Genomic DNA, 21009 nt, shown 5'->3' on the forward strand with positions numbered 1-21009 from the left:
GAGGATTTTTGTCCCTGAAAAAGGCCTTGGCATAAAAAAATCCATATATAAGACAAAGAGTATGTCATAAAAGTAAAAATTATCCTATCTAATAAAAGAGAAACATGTAAATTGACCATAACCTCGACACCCTTCCCATTGGCTAATCAGCAGGATATATGCAAATTAACTGCCAACCAAGATGGCGGCCGGCAGCCAGGCAGCTGAAGTGAATAGGAGGCTTGCTTGCTCCAGTGACGGAGGAAGCCAAGGTTCCCCGCCTGGAGCTGCCGGCCTCTGAGCTGCAACTCTAAGAAACAATGTTGCAATTATAGAAGCTAAACATTCCCCAGAAACCTGCTTTCGGCCAGCCGGGCTTCAGCCAGCAGGATCGCAACAGTGTTACAATTATAGAACCCAAACAAACCCAGATCCCTGCTTTCAACAGCTGAGGTCTCAGAGCTGGAGTTGAGCCTCAGAGCTAAAGTCGGCTCTCAGCACCAGTGACAGCCATAGCAGGTAAATAAATCCCAGAATGAAAAAAAAAAAAAGAAAAAAAGGAGAGGTTGGGAGCCTCAGTTGCCCGCCAACCTGAAAACAGCCATCATCCCCTCACCCAGACTGGCCAGGCACCCCAGTGGAGACCCCCACCCTGAAGCAACAAGCCGGTGGCTAATTTGTATATTGAAGGCAGGCGGCAGCGGTCAAGGCTGTCCGTGGTCCAGGACAGGATCTGTGACCCTGCCGGGCGGGGGGCAGTGCTTGGGACTGTCCACGGTCTGGGACCCAGATCCGTGACCCTGCCGGGTGGAGGGCAGTGCTTGAGGCTGTCCGCGGGACCAAGACACGGATCTGTGAGCCTGCCAGGCGGGTGGCAGCACTTGAGACTCTCCGCGGTCCCGGGACCCAGATCCGTGACCCTTCCCGGCGGGGCGGCAGCTCGCACAGGGGCGGATTGGCCAGGGTTGGGCAGGGCAGGAAGCCTGGCTTCTGCCCAGCCCCAGTCATTCTGGGCAGGTGAGCAGCGCAGAGAGCCTCTGGACAGGGGAGGCAGGCCGGTGGAGGGCAGCCTGTACTCCCCACATGGTGATGGTGACAGCTGTGAGCGCGCCAAGCAGAGCCTGCAGGCTGAGCTGAAGTAGCGCCTGCAGGCCATCAGCGCCCAGGAGTGGCTGCGCAAGATCCGCCTCCTGGCCCAGAAGGTGCAGGATCGCAGGGACAGCTACCATGGCAGGCCAGACTGACGTCCTCCTGGCCACACCACAGGGGTTTGCGGATCTGCAAAGCCAGAGGCCTCCGGTGTGCACATCCCCCCCTGGCATGCGAACATCCCCCAGCACACTGTCACCCTCCCGCGTCTGCAACAGTTGCAAACCAAGGCGTGCACAAGTTCCCCCCGCCTCTCCACTGCACTTCCATCAACCCAGCATGCCTAACACCCCCACAGGATGTGCACACATCCTCTCTGATGTGCTCACGTCCTTTGGAGAGTGTCTGGGTGTTCTGGGTGCTGAGGGTGGGCGCCTGTGGGATGACAGTGAGAGGGAGGAGTGGTGATGCCCTGTTCCCACGGAGGCCAGTGTAGCTATGAGATCACCTCTAGGGGGCTAATGCAGGTGCTGAGGCGGGAGCAGATGCAGACAGACACACCTGGTGGGCGCGGGCGGCCCTCGCTGAGGTGCCTTCGGTCAGTGTTCAAGAGCAAGAACCCAGAGGCGGAGAGGAATTCTGTCCTCTCAGTGAAACAGTGGGATAGTCGGGGCGACTGTAGAGAAGGAATGTGCACTTTGGGTGCCAGCACCCATGAGCGAAGGCTGCCCTGACTGAGCCTCGCTTGCTTGGGGCCTAGCGCACTCCTGCCGGGCAGCAGGTGACAGGACGTGCTTTTCCGAATTAATGAGAGAAAACGTTGATTCTCCTGCCCACAAAGGTGGAAAGTGAAGTGGGGAGACATGTGGGGAGTGAGCGAGGTTTCCTGTCTGGGAGTTCCAAATCTGCTGTTGGTTTCTTTCACCACTGACTAGAGATATGCAGGGTGTCCCCCCAAAATGTATACACACTTTGAATACCTACTAATTCCAATGGTTTTAAGCATAAGAAAGAAACAACAATGGAGCTGTTATCTGTTAAAAGTGTGGGCACAAACAGGTAGTTGGACATTCCCTGAGGGGTCTCGGATTGGAGAGGGCGAAGGCCAGACTGAGAGGCCCTCCCCTCACCCACCCCAGTGCATGAATTTCGTGCACCGGGCTACTAGTAATGACTATAAACCTGAAACTATGTTTGCATATACACAGTAACACAAAACAAATGAGTTAGGAAATTAAGAGATTACCACTTAGATTGATGTCTTAACAAATAAAGTTCATCAAAAGTAAAATTAGAAGAATCATCCAGGGAGAACCAAGATGGCGGCATAGGTTAACGCCGGAGTTTGCTGCTTTGAACAACTACCTCAAAAGTAAAACTAAAAGACGGAAGGGACATCACCCAGAACCACAGGAACGCTGGCTGAGTGGAAGTCCTACAACTAGGAGGAAACTCAGAGGAGGCGCAGTGGTGAAGTCAAATTCTGAGGTGCGGAGTGCGCGGAGCGGGCTGGCGGCGGAGGGTGCGGTTGTTGTTTTCAATCGGGAGGGAGTCGCAGACTCTGAGCTCCAGATACAGGTGAGTCTTTAGGGACCCAGACTCAAACGGGAGAAGCAGGACTGTCTGGCTTCGGTCAGAGCGAGTGCAGCTTTCTCTCCCAGCTTTGCAGCGGGTGCTGGGACTCAGAGAGGCAGAGCCCCTGGGGACAGGACTGAGAGCCGCCATAACTGCTCTCTCCGGCCCACCCTGTTGATCCTGTGTGACCCGCCCTGCCCAAGGCCTGCACAGAGGCATTTGCCGGATAGCCTCAGGCAAAGGCTAGATTAGCACCTCCCTAGAGGACAGGAGTTCTCTCACTGCTGACACAGCTGATTCTCATAGCCACTTGGCCTGGAGGTCAAACCCTACCTGGGATTAGCTACAACAATGAAGGTTTAACTATAAGACTGCGAACAAAGACCACTAGGGGGTGCACCAAGGAAGCATAACAAAATGCAGAGACAAAGAAACAGGACAAAATTGTCAATGGAAGATATAGAGTTCAGAACCACACTTTTAAGGTCTCTCAAGAACTGTTTAGAAGCCGCCGATAAACTTTATGAGATCTACAAGAAAACTAACGAGACCCTCGATGTTATATTGGGGAACCAACTAGAAATTAAGCATACACGGACTGAAATAACGAATATTATACAGACTCCCGACAGCAGACCAGAGGAGCGCAAGAATCAAGTCAATGATTTGAAATGCGAGGAAGCAAAAAACACCCAACGGGAAAAGCAAAATGAAAAAAGAATCCAAAAATGTGAGGATAGTGTAAGGAGCCTCTGGGACAGCTTCAAGCGTACCAACATCAGAATTATAGAGGTGCCAGAAGATGAAAGAGACCAAGATATTGAAAACCTATTTGAAGAAATAATGACAGAAAACTTCCCCCACCTGGTGAAAGAAATGGACTTACAGGTCCAAGAAACGCGGAGAACCCCAAACAAAAGGAATCCAAAGAGGACCACACCAAGACACATCATAATTAAAATGCCAAGAGCAAAAGACAAAGAGAGAATCTTAAAAGCAGAAAGAGAAAGAAACCGAGTTACCTACAAGGGAGTATCCATATGACTGTCAGCTGATTTCTCAACAGAAACTTTGCAGGCCAGAAGGGAATGGCAAGAAATATTCAAAGTGATGAATACCAAGAACCTACAACCAAGATTACTTTATCCAGCAAAGCTATCATTCAGAATTGAAGGTCAGATAAAGAGCTTCAAAGATAAGGAAAATCTAAAGGAGTTCATCACCACCAAACCAGGATTATATGAAATGCTGAAAGGTATCCTTTAAGAAGAGGAAGAGGAAGAAAAAGGTAAAGATACAAATTATGAACAACAAATATGCATCTATCAACAAGTGAATCTAAGAATCAAGTGAATAAATAATCTGATGAACAGAATGAACTGGTGATTATAATAGAATCAGGGACATAGAAAGGGAATGGACTGACTATTCTTGGGGGGGGGAAGGGGTGTGGGAGATTCGGGAAGAGACTGGACAAAAATCGTGCACCTATGGATGAGGACAGTGGGTGGGGAGTGAGGGCGGAGGGTGGGGTGGGAGATGGGAGGAGGGGAGTTATGGGGGAAAAAAAAGAGGAACAAATGTAATAATCTGAACAATAAAGATTTAATTAAAAAAAAAAGTAAAATTATTTCTACCTCTTCTGACCTCTTGTCAAGTACATCTCTAACTATCTTCATTTGACTTATCCTTTCTTCCCCATGGATGGGAGCTGTAGCATTCCTGGACCTACTGAAAAGTTCCCAACCACCGCTGGTACTACCTTGACCAAATGAAGATAGTTCCCAACTGAGCAGACCCTAACACAGCCCAGTCATTTGATGATCTGGAATCTTCTCCACATTGGGTAGTTCTATTTGTTTTAGGTAATGAATGAAGTAGCAGTTGGTAGAGAGAGAAAGGTGCAAAGGAAGAGAGAGTACATTTATTTTTTATTTTATAACTGAATCTGGATTGGGCCAGAAAGAAATTTCAACTCATATTGACTCTAATTTACATTGGTAAACTTGTCCTTAATTGCTGTCTGTCCCAAATTTACAAATCTTTCCTTCCACTTGCAGAATCCTTATAAGGTTAAATTATTTATTTCACATTTATAAATTGCCTATGCAGTTCCAGACCATGGAGAAACAATGGAAAACAAGATACATTTCAAGAAACTTACAATCAAGTATTTTGCCCCAACAATGTCAGCCTGATTTTTGTAGCCTAAGTCAACAGAGCTCTTTTTAATGGACATTTAAGCTCCATCTTTGCCTGCTCCGTCTGACTTCCATAATGATTCAAACAACTGTATGAGGAAAATAAAATATTTAGCTTAAAAAAATTTGTGGGTGTGGATTTTATATTTAAAAATTAAAGCAACCTAGCCCTGGCTGGTGCTGCTCAGTGGTTAGAATGTTGGCCCCTGTAGGGTTGTGGGTTCTATTCCCAGTCAAGAGCACATACTCTGGTTGCAGCTTCTATCCCTGCACAAATACAGAAGACAAACAATTGATATCTTTCTCTCTCTCTCTCTCTCTCTCTCTCTCTCTCTCTCTCTCTCAATCTCTCTCTCCTCCCTTCCACTCTCTCTTTCTAAAAAATAATCAGTGGAAACAATATACTCAGGTGGGGATTAACAACAGCAACAACAAAAAAAGGTAAAGCACCCAAAAGTGAATTGGCTTAGCTTTAAAGTCTGTGTAAAGAAAACCGACATTACTCCTGAGTTTTTCTTTTAGTCTCACATTAACACCACACTCACAACACTCTGATACCAAATGTACGAGGATTTTCCCTACACCAAGCAATTCTGTGACACCAGCTATGTGTCCTACAATTTAACTCAATTCTGACACTATTCACCTGGAGATAGCATTAGATCCCACAAGACTCCTTTTCCCCTACCTCACTTCAGATGCTAATCTAGCTGATCCATTCAGCCCTCTTCTCTACTTACAGGCATTGAGAAGTCCCCTTATTGTACAGTTTCCCTCTATCCTTCTATTTTCAAAGGCTATATTTCAACTCTCACTCAATCCTTCTGTTTGGAGCCCTGCTTATTAAACAAGAAATTTCTGGGCTAACATTGATCATAAGCCTAGCTTATGGCTAAAGTTCCCATCTAACCATTGAAAAAGGTAAGAAGGAAATAAAGAGAGTGAAGCAAGAAAAATCTCTAATAAAATATCTAACTCTACTTCTAAAAGAACTAGGAAGAGAATAAGAACAGACCAGAATAAGGAGAAGGAAGGAAAAAATAAAGATCAGGGTGGAACTAAATGACATAGAGACTAAAAAAAAAATTAAAAAAAAAATACAAAAGATCAATGAAACTAAGAGCTGATTCTTTGAAAATATAAACAAGACTGATGAACCTTTAGCCAGACTCATCAAGAAACAAAGAAAGAGGGCCTAAATAAATAAAATCATAAATGAAAGAGGTGAAGTAACAACTGACACCACAGAAATACAAAGGATTGTAAGAAAATACTATGAACAAGTATATGCCAACAAATTGGAAAACCTTGGCGAAATGGACAAATTGCAAGAATCATGCAATCTTCCAAAACTCAATCAGGAAGATTCAGAAAACCTGAATACACAAATAACAACCAATGAAATTGAAGCAGTAATAAAAAACTCCCAGCAAACAAAAGTCTTGGTCCAATGACTTCACAGGTGAGTTTTACCAAACATTCAAAGAAGAATACCTATCCTCCTCAAACTATTCCAAAAAATCCAAGAGGAAGGAAAACTTTCAAGTTCTTTTTATGAGGCCAATACTATCCTAATTCTAAAACAAGATAAAGATACTACAAAGAAGGAAAGTTACAGGCCAGTATCCCTGATGAACACAAATGCTAAAATCCTCAACAAAATATTAGCAAATCGGATCAAAAAGATCAAACACCATGACCAAGTGGGAATTATTCCAGGGATGAAAGGCTGGTACAATATTCACAAATCAATAAATGTGATACATCACATAAAAAAAACTGAAAGATAATCACATGATCATATTAATAGACACAGAAAAAGCATTTGACAAAATCCTGTACCCATTTTTTATTTTTAGAAAGAGAGTGGAAGAGAGGGAAAGACAGAGAGAAATATCAATGTGAGAGAAACACATCGATTGGTTGCCTCCTGCATGCCCCTGACCAGGGCCTGGGCTAGAGAGGAGCCTGCAACCGGGGTACGTGCCCTTGACCAGAATCGAACCTGGGACCCTTTGGTATGCAGGCTGAAACTCCATCTATTGAGCCAAACTGGCTAGCGCCAGCACCCATTTTTAATAAAAATTCTCAGGAAAGGGGGGATAGAGGGAGTATACCTTAACATAAAGGTCATATATGACAAACCTACAACCACCATCATACTCAATGGGCAAAAATTAAAACCATATTCCCTAAGAATAGGAACAAGACAGAAATTTCCCTTTTACCACTTTTGTTCAACATAGTACTGGAAATCTTAGCCACAGTGACCAAATTTTCTAGAATACAGTGGGGGATTTGTTTTATGTTTACAAACCAGAATCAGATCAGTACAACCAAAGGAGCCATCAGGCTACAGGAGTCTTCCCAGCTCTAGCCCCTGTAGCTTTTAGAAAGTGTTGAATTCAGTTTTAAAAAGCACTGAAACTCAAGACTTAACAGTATCCTATATAGTAAAAAGGGAATATGCAAATTGACCATCACTCCATCACAAAGATGACAGCGCCCACAGTGGAGGGGGGAAGGAAGGGCTCTGTAACACAAGATGGCTGCACCCACAGCAGAGGCTGAGTTCCCAAAACAAGCCTTAACAAGCAATCAGCAGGGACCTGAGACTGCACTCCTCCCAAACCCTCCCCATGGGGCTTGACAGGGGACCTCAGGCTGCACCCCCCACCCCAGCAGGACTTAACAGGGGAACTCAGGCCACGCTCCCCACCCCAGCACCAGGCCAGGGGACCTAAGGCTGTGCCCCCGCCTGCCGGGGCTTGACAGGGGAACTCAGGCCATGCCCCCCACCTGGCGGGGATTGAAGGGGAACTTCAAAGTGCACCCTCCTCACCCTGGTGATGGGCTGGAGGACCTCAGGCTACACCTCCGGCCCAGCAGGGCTTGATGGGGGATCTCAGCCACATCCCCCACCTGGCGGAGCTTCACTGGGGACCTCAAGCATACCCCCCACCCCAGTGCCAGGCCAGGGGACCTCAGGCCATGCCCCCTGCCCCGGCGCTGGCCAGACAACCTCAAGCCACACTCCCCACCCCAGTGCCAGGCCAGGGGACCTGAGGCTGCAACCCTGCCCAGCGGAGCTTGACAGGGGTGGGACCAGCTGGGTCTGGATCTAGCCCAATGGGGGTGGGTCTGGCCAGGTCTGGGTCTTGAGCAATTTTGAGCCGCACATGGGTGGGCAGAGACTTGACTCTGGGTCCCGTGGAGTGCCCCAGAGACTGACAGGAGGAAGATTTTCATATACATTTTACTAATTTCCTTTTATCTCTGACACTTCTATTATAGAGAAAGGGCATATAGCAATATTAAAATATTTTCCCTAGTTAATCCCCTTTTAATGTGCACAAATTTTGTGCACTGGGCCACTAGTTATATTATAATCTTCAAACTGCTGAGAGACTAAATATTGATTATTCCCACCACAAAAAAAGAAATGATATGCGATGTGATAGAACATACACACATATGCATTGCCCATGGACATAGACAATAGGGCAATGAAGGCTTGGGGCAGGGTGGGAATCTGGTAGAGGGGGGCAATGGGGAAAAAGGGGAGACATCTGTAACACTCTCAACAATAAAGATAAATTTTTAAAAAAGAAGGCCATGTGACAATGGAGGCAGAGATTGTAGTGGTGTAGCTATGAGCCAAGTAATGCCAAACAACCCCTAGAAGCTAGGAGAGAGTCATGGGACAGATTCTTCCTCAGAACCTCAAGAAGGAACCAATCCTGCTGACACCTTGATTTTGGACCTCTGGCCTACAAAATTGTGAGAGATAAATTTTAAGCCAAAGAGAGAGATAGAGAGGCAGACAAAGAAACCTACTGGGCCACATATATTAAAACTTCAACAAACATTGTAGAAATTAAAATGATAAATGCTTTATTACTTTAAAATAAATCAGGTCTCTAATCTTTTTCTGATACTTAACTGCTATGTTAATACTGAAACATGACTTCAACATAAATTTACAAATTTAGAGCATAAAAATGTATTTTACTAGTTGCTCAACTCTTGAAAAAATTGCTTCTTTTAGTCTATAAAATTTGCTTCCTTCTCATTAAGCTTTCATTTCTGGCCCATAGTAGATTAAAAAACAACTTGTACTTTAGCTTTCCTTTCTCCCATATTTCATGTAGTGGTTGTCCATTGCAAAAATTTTTAACATGACTCATGATTGTTTTAGCAGAATATGAAAATGATATTTTAAATATTCAAAAAGAGAAAATGGTAAAGATTTTACTATAGTTAAGGTAGGATTAAAGACATTTTTCTTTTGTCAATAATAAAAAAATCTTTTTTAAAAACATCTTTTGAGGTGTTTTTGAGTAAAGTTTAAAGCAACAAATAATTGTAAACAAATCCACAAATTAAAATAAAGCAATGCTGCCACTACTTCATTATGATAATGTGTTTATACCAAAGCTTAGTCCTAGAAGCAATGGTTTAACCAGCTGAAATTTGTCTTTGTGGTTATCCTGCCTTTATATTTGGTTATTTTGTGATGCACTTCTCAGTCATCAAAATGAGGATGTCATTAGATCATGTTGGAAAATGTGACCCTAAGCTAGGTGTGGGTCTAAACCAGTGGTTCTCAACCTTCTGGCCCTTTAAATACAGTTCCTCGTATTGTGACTCAACCATAAAATTATTTTCGTTGCTACTTCATAACTGTAATGTCGCTACTGTTATGAATCATAATGTAAATATCTGATATGCAGGATGGTCTTAGGCGACCCCTGTGAAAGGGTCGTTCGACCGCCAAAGGGGTCATGACCCACAGGTTGAGAACCGCTGGAACCAAACAAGCAGTGTCAGATTATGCCTATTCGGAAACTCATAGCCAGTACTTAGGAAAAGCTACCACTGATTTTAAAGCCAAATGATCTGATGCTTGGGAAACATACTGCTATTACTGCAAAAACTTAGCCCCAAAAGTTACAAAGACAATGTAGGAATATCACTAGTCCTATCTGGACATAAGACAAAAATTAAAGCTCTGATTGATATGGATTATTGAAAAGAACTATATCAGGTTTTTGCTTCCTTAAATCTTTGTAGTGGGCTTTATGGATTTAATAAATAATTATTTTTATTTCTCAAAGGAAATTTTTATTAAATGTATGGTTTTGTTTTCTGCCTCCATCAAATAGGAAGACCATTTGATACTCTTCCTAGAAGTTAAATTTGTAAATTTAAACATGCCAAATGACTTTAAAAAAGGGGGTGGGGGACATATAAAAGAAACAGACTAGCCTGACTGGTGTGGCTCAATGGTTGAGCTTCAACCCATGAACCAGGAGGTCATGATTTGATTCCACGTCAGGGCACATGCCCGAGTTGCTGGCTCCATCCTCAGTAGAGGGCATGCAGGAGGCAGCCGATAGATGATTCTCTCTCATCATTGATGTTTCTATCTCTCTCTCCCTCTCCCTTCCTCTCTGAAATCAATAAAAACTAATTTTTAAAAAGGAAAAAGAAACAGACTAAGTTTAGAAGAACTTAAAAGAGATATTATTTAACACACTTGGTTTTATTTGTAGGTAACTCAGTTATCTGGGGAAGAAAATCTGTTTACCAATATTCTGAGGCACCTGGATTTCTGTTATGCCGGTAGTTAATGTGGATGGTTATGACTACTCTTGGAAAACGGTAGGTGAAGGCAAAGAAAAAACTTGCCCCCTTTGGGAATACATGATACTCTGAATTAATTATTTATAAAATCCTGGATCTTGGCACAATGGTTTCATTATGAAACAAAATAATTATCATTACAGAAAAGATCAACCTTATGTGAGTGGAAATAATTTTATAGTACACTCCTATGTACCTGTCAGAGAGCTTCAGAAATAATCATCTTAAGCCGATCTATTTTCATCTATATACACTTCTACCTTACCCATATTATTTTAAAGCAAATCTCAGGCATCATATCATTTCATCAATAAATATTTTAGTATGCGTCTCTAAAAAAGCTCTTTAAAAAATAACCACAGTACAAATATATCTAAAAATTAAAAATAATTACTTGAAATAAAAGGTTCAATCAATATTTAAATTTTTAATTACATAATAACTTTTAAATAAGTTTCTTCGATTCAGGATCCAAAGAAGGCTAATATGCTGTGATTGACTTATATGTCTTTTAATTCTACTGTAATCCATAAATGCTCATGTTCTCACTCTTCCTTGCAATTTATTCATTGAACAAAAAAGTTTCCCATTGTCTGAATTTGCTAGTTGCATTTTGCCATGTTGCAATTTAACCTATTCCTCTGTCCCCTGTATTTTCTAAAAATTGATATTTGGATTCTGTAAGCTTAATCAGATTTAGAATTAACTTTTTTGGCAAGACTACTTCATTGTGATAGTGTGCTCTCAGATCAGGATGTGTATAACATCTAGTTGTCTCTTTTTGAGATATTAGTTACCACTGATGCACAATGCCTAGATCCATTTATTCTTACTAGGAATCCTTTAAATAGCATTTTTTATTTGTAAAATCATAAATTGCAAGATTTAGAACAGAATTAATTGAACTTTTATTCTAACTTATATGTGAATTTAAACCTTAGTACACTTTAACTCAATCATGAGCATAAGTATCCTGATCAATCTCATCTCTATTGGGAACCATTATCAATAATTTTTTAAAATATATTTTATTGATTTTTTACAGAGAGGAAGGGAGAGAGATAGAGAGTTAGAAACATCGATGAGAGAGAAACATCAATCAGCTGCCTCCTGCACATCTCTCACTGGGGATATGCCCGCAACCCAGGTACATGCCCTTGACCGGAATTGAACCTGGGACCCCTCAGTCCGCAGGCCGACGCTCTATCCACTGAGCCAAACCGGCTTCAGCATCAATAATTTTTCTAACCTATAAGTATCATGATTCATGTAAAATTACTCAAGCACTATGAAGTACATTCCTTTCTAATTTAATGAGGGGCACATAAAACATAACTGAGCATATATCAGTTAAGAGAAATCTACTTGAGTGGCACATGTAAACACTACAGGGAATGAGAAAAGTGCAGGGATTAGAAACATATGGGATTACACAGGAATAATTTCATGTTGGAGGTAATTTATGCAGAAGAGATCAGAATGGGGATTGGTGGGAAAATCAACTCAATTAGAGGAATACCAAGAATAAAAGTTTTCAGATGGGGTTGGGCAAATCCTAAACTAAATAAATGAGAAATACCTAGCATAACACATAATACTAATTTAATGTTCAATAAGTGATCACATCTAGATGTTGATGTTATAATAAATGTATGCCTTCACCGGAATCACAGTGGAATTTAGCCACCCTTTAGATGTTTCCACTTTTCAGTTGTCCTTTGTGTCTGAACTCTGCCAAATAGTACTTCCTGCAGTTCAAGAACCTAATTTCTCCACAGAAAGTGTTGCTACCAAACCACAGGCCAAGGTTTGGAAGCAGAATGGGAGGCTTGGTAGAAGGGTTGGTGAGAGTCGGGGAAAACAGTGCCACATCACCCCAACCTTAGAACTAAAGGCTGTGCAACTATTTACATGATCAAATCTTCTAGTTTACCTCAGGAATACAGTGGGGGATTTGCTTTATGTTTACAAACCAGAGTCAGATCAGTACAACCAAAGGAGCCATGAGGAGTCTTCCAGCTCTAGTTCCTGTAGCTTTTAGAAAATGTTGAATTCAGTTTTAAAAAGCACTGAAACTCAAGACTCAACAGTATTGTATTATAATCTTCAAACTTGCTGAGAGACTAAATATTGATTATTCCCACCACAAAAAAGAAATGATATGTGATGTAATAGAGGTACTAACTATCCCTACAATGGTAATCATATCATAATATATAAATGTATCTAATCAACATGTTGTACACCTTAAATTTATGCAATGTTAGATGTAAAATATATTTTAATTTTAAAAAAAGAAGGAACTCTCGCCTTTTGCAACAGCATGGATGGAACTGGAGAGCATTATGCTAAGTGAAATAAGCCAGTCAGAGAAAGATAAATACCTCATGATTTCACTCATTTGTGGAATATAGAGAACAACATAGACTGATGAACAGGGACAGATCCAAAGACAGAGAAACATCGATCAGACAATTAATCCCCAGAGGGAAAGTAGGGGAGGGAGGGGGCAAGGGAAGGGATCAACCAAAGGACTTGTATGCATGCATATAAGCCAAACCAATGGACATGGACAACAGGGGGATGAGAGCATGAGTGGCGGGGGGTTGGGGGTTTAATGGGGGGATGAGGACACATTTGTAATACCTTAACTAATAAAGAATTTAAAAAAAGAAATAAAAGTCAAACTTGGTGCCATCCAAAAAAAAGAAAGAAAGAAAGAAACTCATGACTCATAGTTTTAATTTGAGTTGAAACACAGTTATTTTACTTTTCTTAGAAGGAACTCAACAATGCATAACATTACTTTAAAGGAATAAGACTAAACAAAAAGGCCAATAAGCAGCCTAGCAAAACCAAATGACAATATTATTTCTCCAGGTCAAAATTAATCAAATATTATTATTTTGTTCGGTTTAAACTAAAATAGTTTGAGTTAATGTGATTGAGACCTAGATAGAAACAGGAGCTGTGCAAAAAGAATGCCGTGAAGAAAGTGACAGGATGAAGTGATGGGATTGCAGGAGAGAAATATAGCCTGGCCACTTAGGCATTAAAAGTCATGTCTTGCCCAGCCAGCATGTCTCAGTGGTTGAGCGTGCACCTGTGAACCAGGAGGTTATGGTTTGATTCCCACAAGCCAGACATATACCCAGGTTTTGGGCTCAATTCCCAGTGTTAGGCATGCAGGAGGCAGCCAATCAATGATTCTCTCTCATTATTAATGCTTCTATCTCTCTCTCCTCCCTTCCTCTGAAATCAATAAAAATATATATATATTTTAAAAAGTCATGTCTTTCCTTAAACCACAAACATGGCCACACTGGTTATCTGTATCTTGTTTACTAGAATCGAATGTGGTGAAAGAACCGTTCTGTTCATGAAAACAATCCTTGCACTGGAACAGATCTGAACAGGAACTTTGCATCCAAACACTGGTGTGGTAGGTTGTTTGTTTCATTTTAGGTAATGTTTCTTCATTAGAAACGTGATATTCATAAAGAAAGGTGCATTAATTCAAAGATAGCGGGTCTTTCTGAATCAGGAAATAATTTAAATAATAAACTTTTTAGTTAAGAGTGGTGCTGTGAATATTAACTAGAGTCAGAAAATTATCTTAACCCAGTAGTTCTCAACCATCCTAATGCCACGACCCTTTAATACAGTTCCTCATGTTGTGGTGACCCCCAACCATAAAATTATTTTCGTTGCTACTTCATAATTGTAATTTTGCTACTGTTATGAATCGTAATGTAAATATCTGATATGCAGGATGTATTTTCATTGTTACAAATTGAACATAATTAAAGCATAGTGATTAATCACAAAACAATATGTAATTATATATGTGTTTTCCGATGGTCTTAGGCGACCCCTGTGAAAGAGTAGTTCGACCCCCAAAGGGGTCGCGACCCACAGGTTGAGAACCGCTGCCTTAACCTCTCCTTTGTGCTGTTTCCTCATCTGTAAAAGAAGGAAGTTAGGCCAGTTCTTTAAGTCCCATCTAGCTTCAAAATTTTAAAATTCTATTTTTCTAGAATAATAAGGATGTGACTATTAAATTTCCATTTTAATAAACAAATAATTTCATTCCTAGGATAGCAGAGACCAGGGTCAGGTGGGTATCTCTTATTTTTAATTGCATAGTTAAATGTTTACCTCTATAGTGTTTGAAAGCATTCATTTTCTTAACATGTTCTTACTTTCATGAATATTATAAAGATAAACTTATGTCTAGCACAGTGGGAGTTTATCATTCCTTGATTTGGATGAGTTAAGGAACTCAGTGAATATTGATTTAGGCATTCAAGAATATTGTCTGTTCTCAGGGAAGTAGGTGTTAGTTCACCCTCCATACTCCCATTATATTTCATAGCCACTACATTTAAGAAACAGTTACAAATTAAAACTACACAGATAGATGTCAGAGAAATGGCAGTATGAGAGATCCCCTTGGCCTCTTCCCCTGAAATTATAACAAGTTTACCAACTATAATTCAACAAAGAATTCCGTGCTCCATACAGAGGCATGCCTGAGAGATTTGCGCATTGAAAGATCTAAAGGTGGGCAACCAGGAATAAATGGGGATATGAGAAGGGAGGAAAGCACCGATGGCCCACAGATGCAACCCTGCAGCCGGACCTCAAGGCCGGGCCTGGAGAGAGGAGGAAAACAGCAGTAGCAGACACTTTCTTGGGCCAGGAGGAACAGAGAGCTGTAGGGGACAGTTCAGCAGAGCAAACAGTGAGTGGATGGGACAGTGACTGAGCCAGCAGATGCCTGACAGAGCATGGGGTTCTGCCATGTGGCTCTCCACTGTCAGGCTACACAGTACTGTTTCAAACAAAAAAAAAACAGAACCACAGAACACTACTACCATTTGAGCTCTCAAAATTCACCTTCTGTTGCCCTTGGAGTCAGGTCGAGAAGCATACTATCTGTAAGCCAAGAGCTATTGCAGTAAAACTGCTGTTTCCCTCTGTGACTGATCTCCACGTGGGGTGTTTGGGGTGGGACCCAATGGAGGTCAGGGGTCACCATTATCGTAGGGACAAAACAAACCCCGCCCATAAGCAAGCAGCACAGCTGAACTGTCTTATGGAAGCCCTGGAGGTCAAAACTGGGAGAACACAGAGCTAAAAAAATCTTGCAATTCAGCGCCATCTACTGGAAAAATCATAGAAGGACCTGTTCAGAGAAAGCTGCTATCAGCCATTAATATCTACACTAATAAAAGAGAAACATGGTAATTGGTGTATGACTGCTACCCTTCCCATTGGCTAATCAGGGCGATATGCAAATTAACTGTCAGCCAAGATGGCGGCCGGCAGCCAGGCAGCTTGAAACTAACATGAGGCTTGCTTGCTTCAGTGACGGAGGAAACCAATGTTCCCCGCCTGCCTTGCAGGCCTCTGAGCCTGCAGTTTCAAACATTGTAACAAATATAGATCCCCAGAAACCAGCTTTCAGCTGGCTGGGATCTCAGAGCTGGAGTTATACATTGTTTCGAACCGAAACAAACCAGATACCTGCTTTCAGGAGCGGAGGCCTAAGAGCTGGAGCCTCAGAGCTAAAGCTGGCCCAGAATAAAAAAAAAAAAGAAAAGAAAAAAAGGAGCAGTTGGAAGCTTCAGTCCCAGCCTGAAAACAGCCCTCAGCCCCTCACCCAGACTGGCCAGGCACCGCAGTGGGGACCCCCACCCTGAAGGGTGTGTGACCAGCTGCAAACAGCCATCATCCCCTCATCCAGGCTGGCCAGGCACCCCAGTGGGGACCCCCGCCCTGATCCAGGACACCCTTCAGGGCAAACCAGCCGGCCCCCACCCATGCACCAGGCCTCTATTCTATGTAGTAAAAGGGTAGTATGCCTCCCAGCACTGGGATCAGCGGAGCTGAGAGGCCTCCTGGCACCGGGATCAGTGTGACAGGGGGAAGCGCACAAACCCCCTGATTGCCCTGCAGCTCTGTGTGTGACAGGGGGCAGGGCCACAACCTCCCTATCGGCCCTGCTCTGTTTGTGACAGGTGAAGGTGCCCCAACCCCCTGATCGGCCCTGCTCTGTGGGTGATAGAGGGCGGCGCCCCAACCCCTCCCCCCCCCCATGGGACCTGCTCTGTGTGTGATGGGGTAGAGCCATAACCTCCCCATCAGCCCTGCCCTGAGTGTGACAGTGGGGGCGCCCCAACCCCTTGATCGGCCCCGCTCTGTGGGTGATAGAGGGTGGCGCCCCTACCCCCTGATCCGCCCTGCTCTGTGTGTGACAGGGGGCGATGTGCCAACTCCCCTATTGGCCCTATTCTGTGAGTGATGGGGGGGAGCTCCCCAATCCCCTGATCGGCCCTGCTCTGTGCATGACAGGGGGCAGCGCCCCAACCCCCTGATTGGCCCTGCTCTGTGCATGACAGGGGGTGGTGCCACAACCTCCCCATCGACTCTGCCTTGAGTGTGACAGGGGGCGGTGCCTCAACCCCCAATCGGCCCTACCCTGAGCGTGACTGAGGGTGGCATCACAACCTCCTGATTCGCCCTGCTCTGTGCATGACAAGGGGCGGCGCCCCAACTCCCCAATCGGCCCTGCTCTGAGCCCAACCAGGGGCTGCACCTAGGGATTAGGCCTGCCCTCTGCCACCCGGGAGCAGGCCTAAGCCAGCAGGTCGTTATCTCCCGAGGGGTCCCAGACTGCGAGAGGGCACAGGCTGGGCTGAGGGACGCCCCCCTCCCCCCTGAGTGCACAAATTTTTGTGCACCGGGCCTCTAGTTCCTAGATAATAAAAGCCTAATATGCTAAGTGTCTGGTCAGCTGGTTGGCTGTTCAACCAATCAAAGCATAACATGCTAATGATATGATAAGGCTGCTCAACAGCTCACTACAATGTGCACTGACCACCAGGTAGCTACAGTTGACCAGTCCAGGGGGCAGATGCTCAACTGGTAGGTTAGCTTGCTGCTGGGGTCCAGCCAATCGGGACTGAGCGAGATGGGCGAGACACGCCCTGGAGCCCTCCTGCAGTCTCTTTCTGTCTGGACAAACTCCCACGTCCCTCCCCAGCACCGATCATGGACCAGCAGGGTCCCTCGGCCTGGCCTGCACCCTCTCACAATCCAGGACCCCTCAGGGGAGGTTGGAGAGCCGGTTTTGGCCCAATCCGACAGGCCAGGCCGAGGGTCCCCACTGGTGCAAAATTCATGCACTGGGCCTCTAGTAGACAGATATAGATGTCTAAGCAAAGGAGAACAGCAAATACTATGAATAACCATGGTAACAAGGGTGATTAGCAAAAAAAAAAAAAAAAGAAAAAAAAAGAAAAATCCCCAGAAAGCAGGCTGGAACACATAGAAATGTGATATAAATGATGGAGATTTCAACATTGCAGTTCTGAAAATATTCAACAAGATGCAAGAAAATACCGACAAGCAATTCAGTGCACTCAGAAAACAAATCAGTGGACAAAACAAGTACTTTACCAAAGAGATTGAAACTTTAAAAAAGAACCAATCAGAAATCTTAGAAACGCAGCATGCAATCAAGGAGATTAAGAGTGAACTACTGAGCCCTAGCTGGTTTGGTTCAGTGGATAGAGTGTTGGCCTGCAGACTGAAGGGCCTGGGTTTGATTCTGGTCAAGGGCACATGCCTGAGTTGCAGGCTTGATCCCCAGTAGGGGGCATGCTGGAAGCAGCCAATCAATGATTCTGACTCATCATTGACGTTTCAATCTCTCTCTCCCTCTCCCTTCCTCTCTGAAATCAATAAATATATATATATATATTTTAAAAGAGTGAATTACTGAGCATAGAAAACAGAGGCAATCAGATGGAGGAAAGAATTAGTGATAATGAAGATAGGAACCTATTAATGACACAGAGGAGAGAAGAGATAGTTGGGCATAAAGAAAAATGGAAGAGAGGTGGAAACCAAGATGGCGGCATAGGTTAATGCCAGAGATTGCTGCCTCGAACAACCAATCAAAAATACAACTAAAAGACGGAACGGACATCATCCAGAACCACAGGAAGGCTGGCTGAGTGGAAATTCTACAACTAGGAGGAAAGAGAATATCATACCCAGACTCAGAGGAGGCGCAGTGCTGAAGTGAAATACTAAGGTGCGGAGTGCTCGGAGCGGGCTGGTGACGGAGGGGGCGGTTGTTGTTTTCAATCGGGAGGGCGTTTCAGACTCTGAGCTCCAGATCCGGGCAAGTCTCTAGGGACCCAGACTCAAACAGGAGAAGCAGGACTGTCTGGCTTCAGTCGGAACTCAAAGGCAGCTTTCTCTCCGAGGTTTGCAGCGGTTGCTGGGACTCTGAGAGGCAGAGCCTCTGGGGACGGAACTGAGAGCAGCCATAACTGCTCGCTCCGCCCGCCCTGTAGATCCCCGGGGACCCGCTCCGCCCAAGCCCTGCGCAGAGCCATTTGCCGGATAGCCTCACGCAAACGCTAGATTAGCACTGCCCAAAAGATCCAGCACAGAAGCTCTCCCACTGCAGACACAGCTGACTCTCATAGCCAGTTAGCCTGGAGGTCAAATCACCCCCAGTATTGCCGACAACAATCAAGGCTTAACTACAACAAGACTGCACACAAAGACCACTAGGGGGTGCACCAAGAAAAGATAAAAAAAATGCGGAGACAAAGAAACAGGACGCAAATGTCAGAAATGGAAGATATAGAGCTCAAAACCAAACTTTTAAGGTCTCTCAAGAACTGTCTAGAAGCTGCCGATAAACTTAGTAAGGCCCTCGAAAAGACTGGTGAGACTGCCGATAAATGTAGTGAGATCGTCAAGAAATCTAATGAGACCCTCGATGTTGTGATAAAGAACCAACTAGAAATTAAGCATACACCGACTGAAATAAAGACTATTATACAGACACCCAACAGCAGACCAGAGGAGCGCAAGAATCAAGTCAAAGATTCGAAATGCGAAGAAGAAAAAAACACCCAACCAGAAAAGCAAAATGAAAAAAGAATCCAAAAATACGAAGATAGTGTAAGGAGCCTCTGGGATAGCTTCAAGCGTACCAACATCAGAATTATAGGGGTGCCAGAAGATGAGAGAGAGCAAGAAATAATGACAGAAACTATTTGAAGAAATAATGACAGAAAACTTCCCCCACCTGGTGAAAGAAATAGACTTACAGGTCCAGGAAGCACAGAGAACCCCAAACAAAAGGAATCCAAAGAGGACCACACCAAGACACATCATAATTAAAATGCCAAGAGCAAAAGACAAAGAGAGAATCTTAAAAGCAGCAAGAGAAAGAAACTCAGTTACCTACAAGGGAATACCCATACGACTGTCAGCTGATTTCTCAACAGAAACTTTGCAGGCCAGAAGGGAATGGCAAGAAATATTCAAAGTGATGAATACCAAGAACCTACAACCAAGATTTCTTTATCCAGCAAAGCTATCATTCTGAACTGAAGGTCAGACAAAGAGCTTCACAGATAAGAAAAAGCTAAAGGAGTTCATCACCACCAAACCAGTATTATATGAAATGCTGAAAGGTATCCTTTAAGAAGAGGAAGAAGAAGAAAAAGGTAAAGATACAAATTATGAACAACAAACATGCATCTATCAACAAGTGAATCTAAGAATCAAGTGAACAAATAATCTGGTGATCATAATAGAATCAGGGACATAGAAAGGGATTGGACTGACTATTCTTGGGGGGAAAGGGGTGTGGGAGATGCAGGAAGAGACTGGACAAAAATTGTGCACCTATGGATGAGGACAGTGGGTGGGGAGTGAGGGCGGAGGGTGGGGCGGGAACTGGGAGGAGGGGAGTTATGGGGGGGAAAAAGAGGAACAAATGTAATAATCTGAACAATAAAGATTTAATTAATAAAAAAAGACATTAAAAAATAAATAAATAAAATTTAAAAAATTAAAAATTAAAGAAAAATGGAAGAGCTCAAGAATTACCTGATTCCATCAGAAAAAGCAATTGTAGAAGTATAAGCAGGGAACCGAGAATCTATTCAAACAAATAGTAGATGAGAACTCCCCAAAACTATGGAATGAATTAGATCCCAGGATACAAGAAGCAAACAGAACACCTAGTTACCTCAATCTAAAGAGGCCTTCTCCAAGGCACTTTGTATTAAAACTATCAAAAATTAATGACAAAGAAAAAATTCTCAAAGCAGCCAGGGAAAGAAGGATATGACTACAAAGGAAAACCCATCAGAATTTCATCTAACTTCTCAGCAGAAACACTATAAGCCACTATAAGAGAATGGAACCAAATATTCAGACATCAAAAAGAGATAAATTACCAGACACGAATAATATACCCAGCAAAATTATCCTTTAACCATGAAGGAGAAATAAAGTCACTCCAAGATATACAGAAGCTGAAGGATTTTATCACCAGAAAATCTCCATTGCAGGAAATACTCAAGGGAGTTATTCTACCTCAAACAAAGAAAATAAGGTCACAACACTACAAATAAGATCACCAAAATACTTACAGCATAAACAGGGATAATTTGTGACAACAAAAACATAAAAGGGGTGT

At 43.3% G+C, this 21009-nt stretch overlaps 1 protein-coding gene across 1 annotated transcript in view; it reads left to right on the forward strand.

The window, feature by feature from the left end:
• The window catches only part of CPB2 (carboxypeptidase B2), a 73495-nt gene that overhangs the window by 29865 nt on the left and 22621 nt on the right, over window positions 1–21009 (forward strand). The window contains 3 exon segments of the mRNA XM_059684482.1: window positions 10400–10458; window positions 10460–10508; window positions 13839–13932. Coding sequence (XP_059540465.1) covers window positions 10400–10458; window positions 10460–10508; window positions 13839–13932 — 202 coding nt within the window.

The sequence above is a fragment of the Myotis daubentonii genome, chromosome 2 (assembly GCF_963259705.1).
Source record: "Myotis daubentonii chromosome 2, mMyoDau2.1, whole genome shotgun sequence".
NCBI lineage: Eukaryota > Metazoa > Chordata > Mammalia > Chiroptera > Vespertilionidae > Myotis > Myotis daubentonii.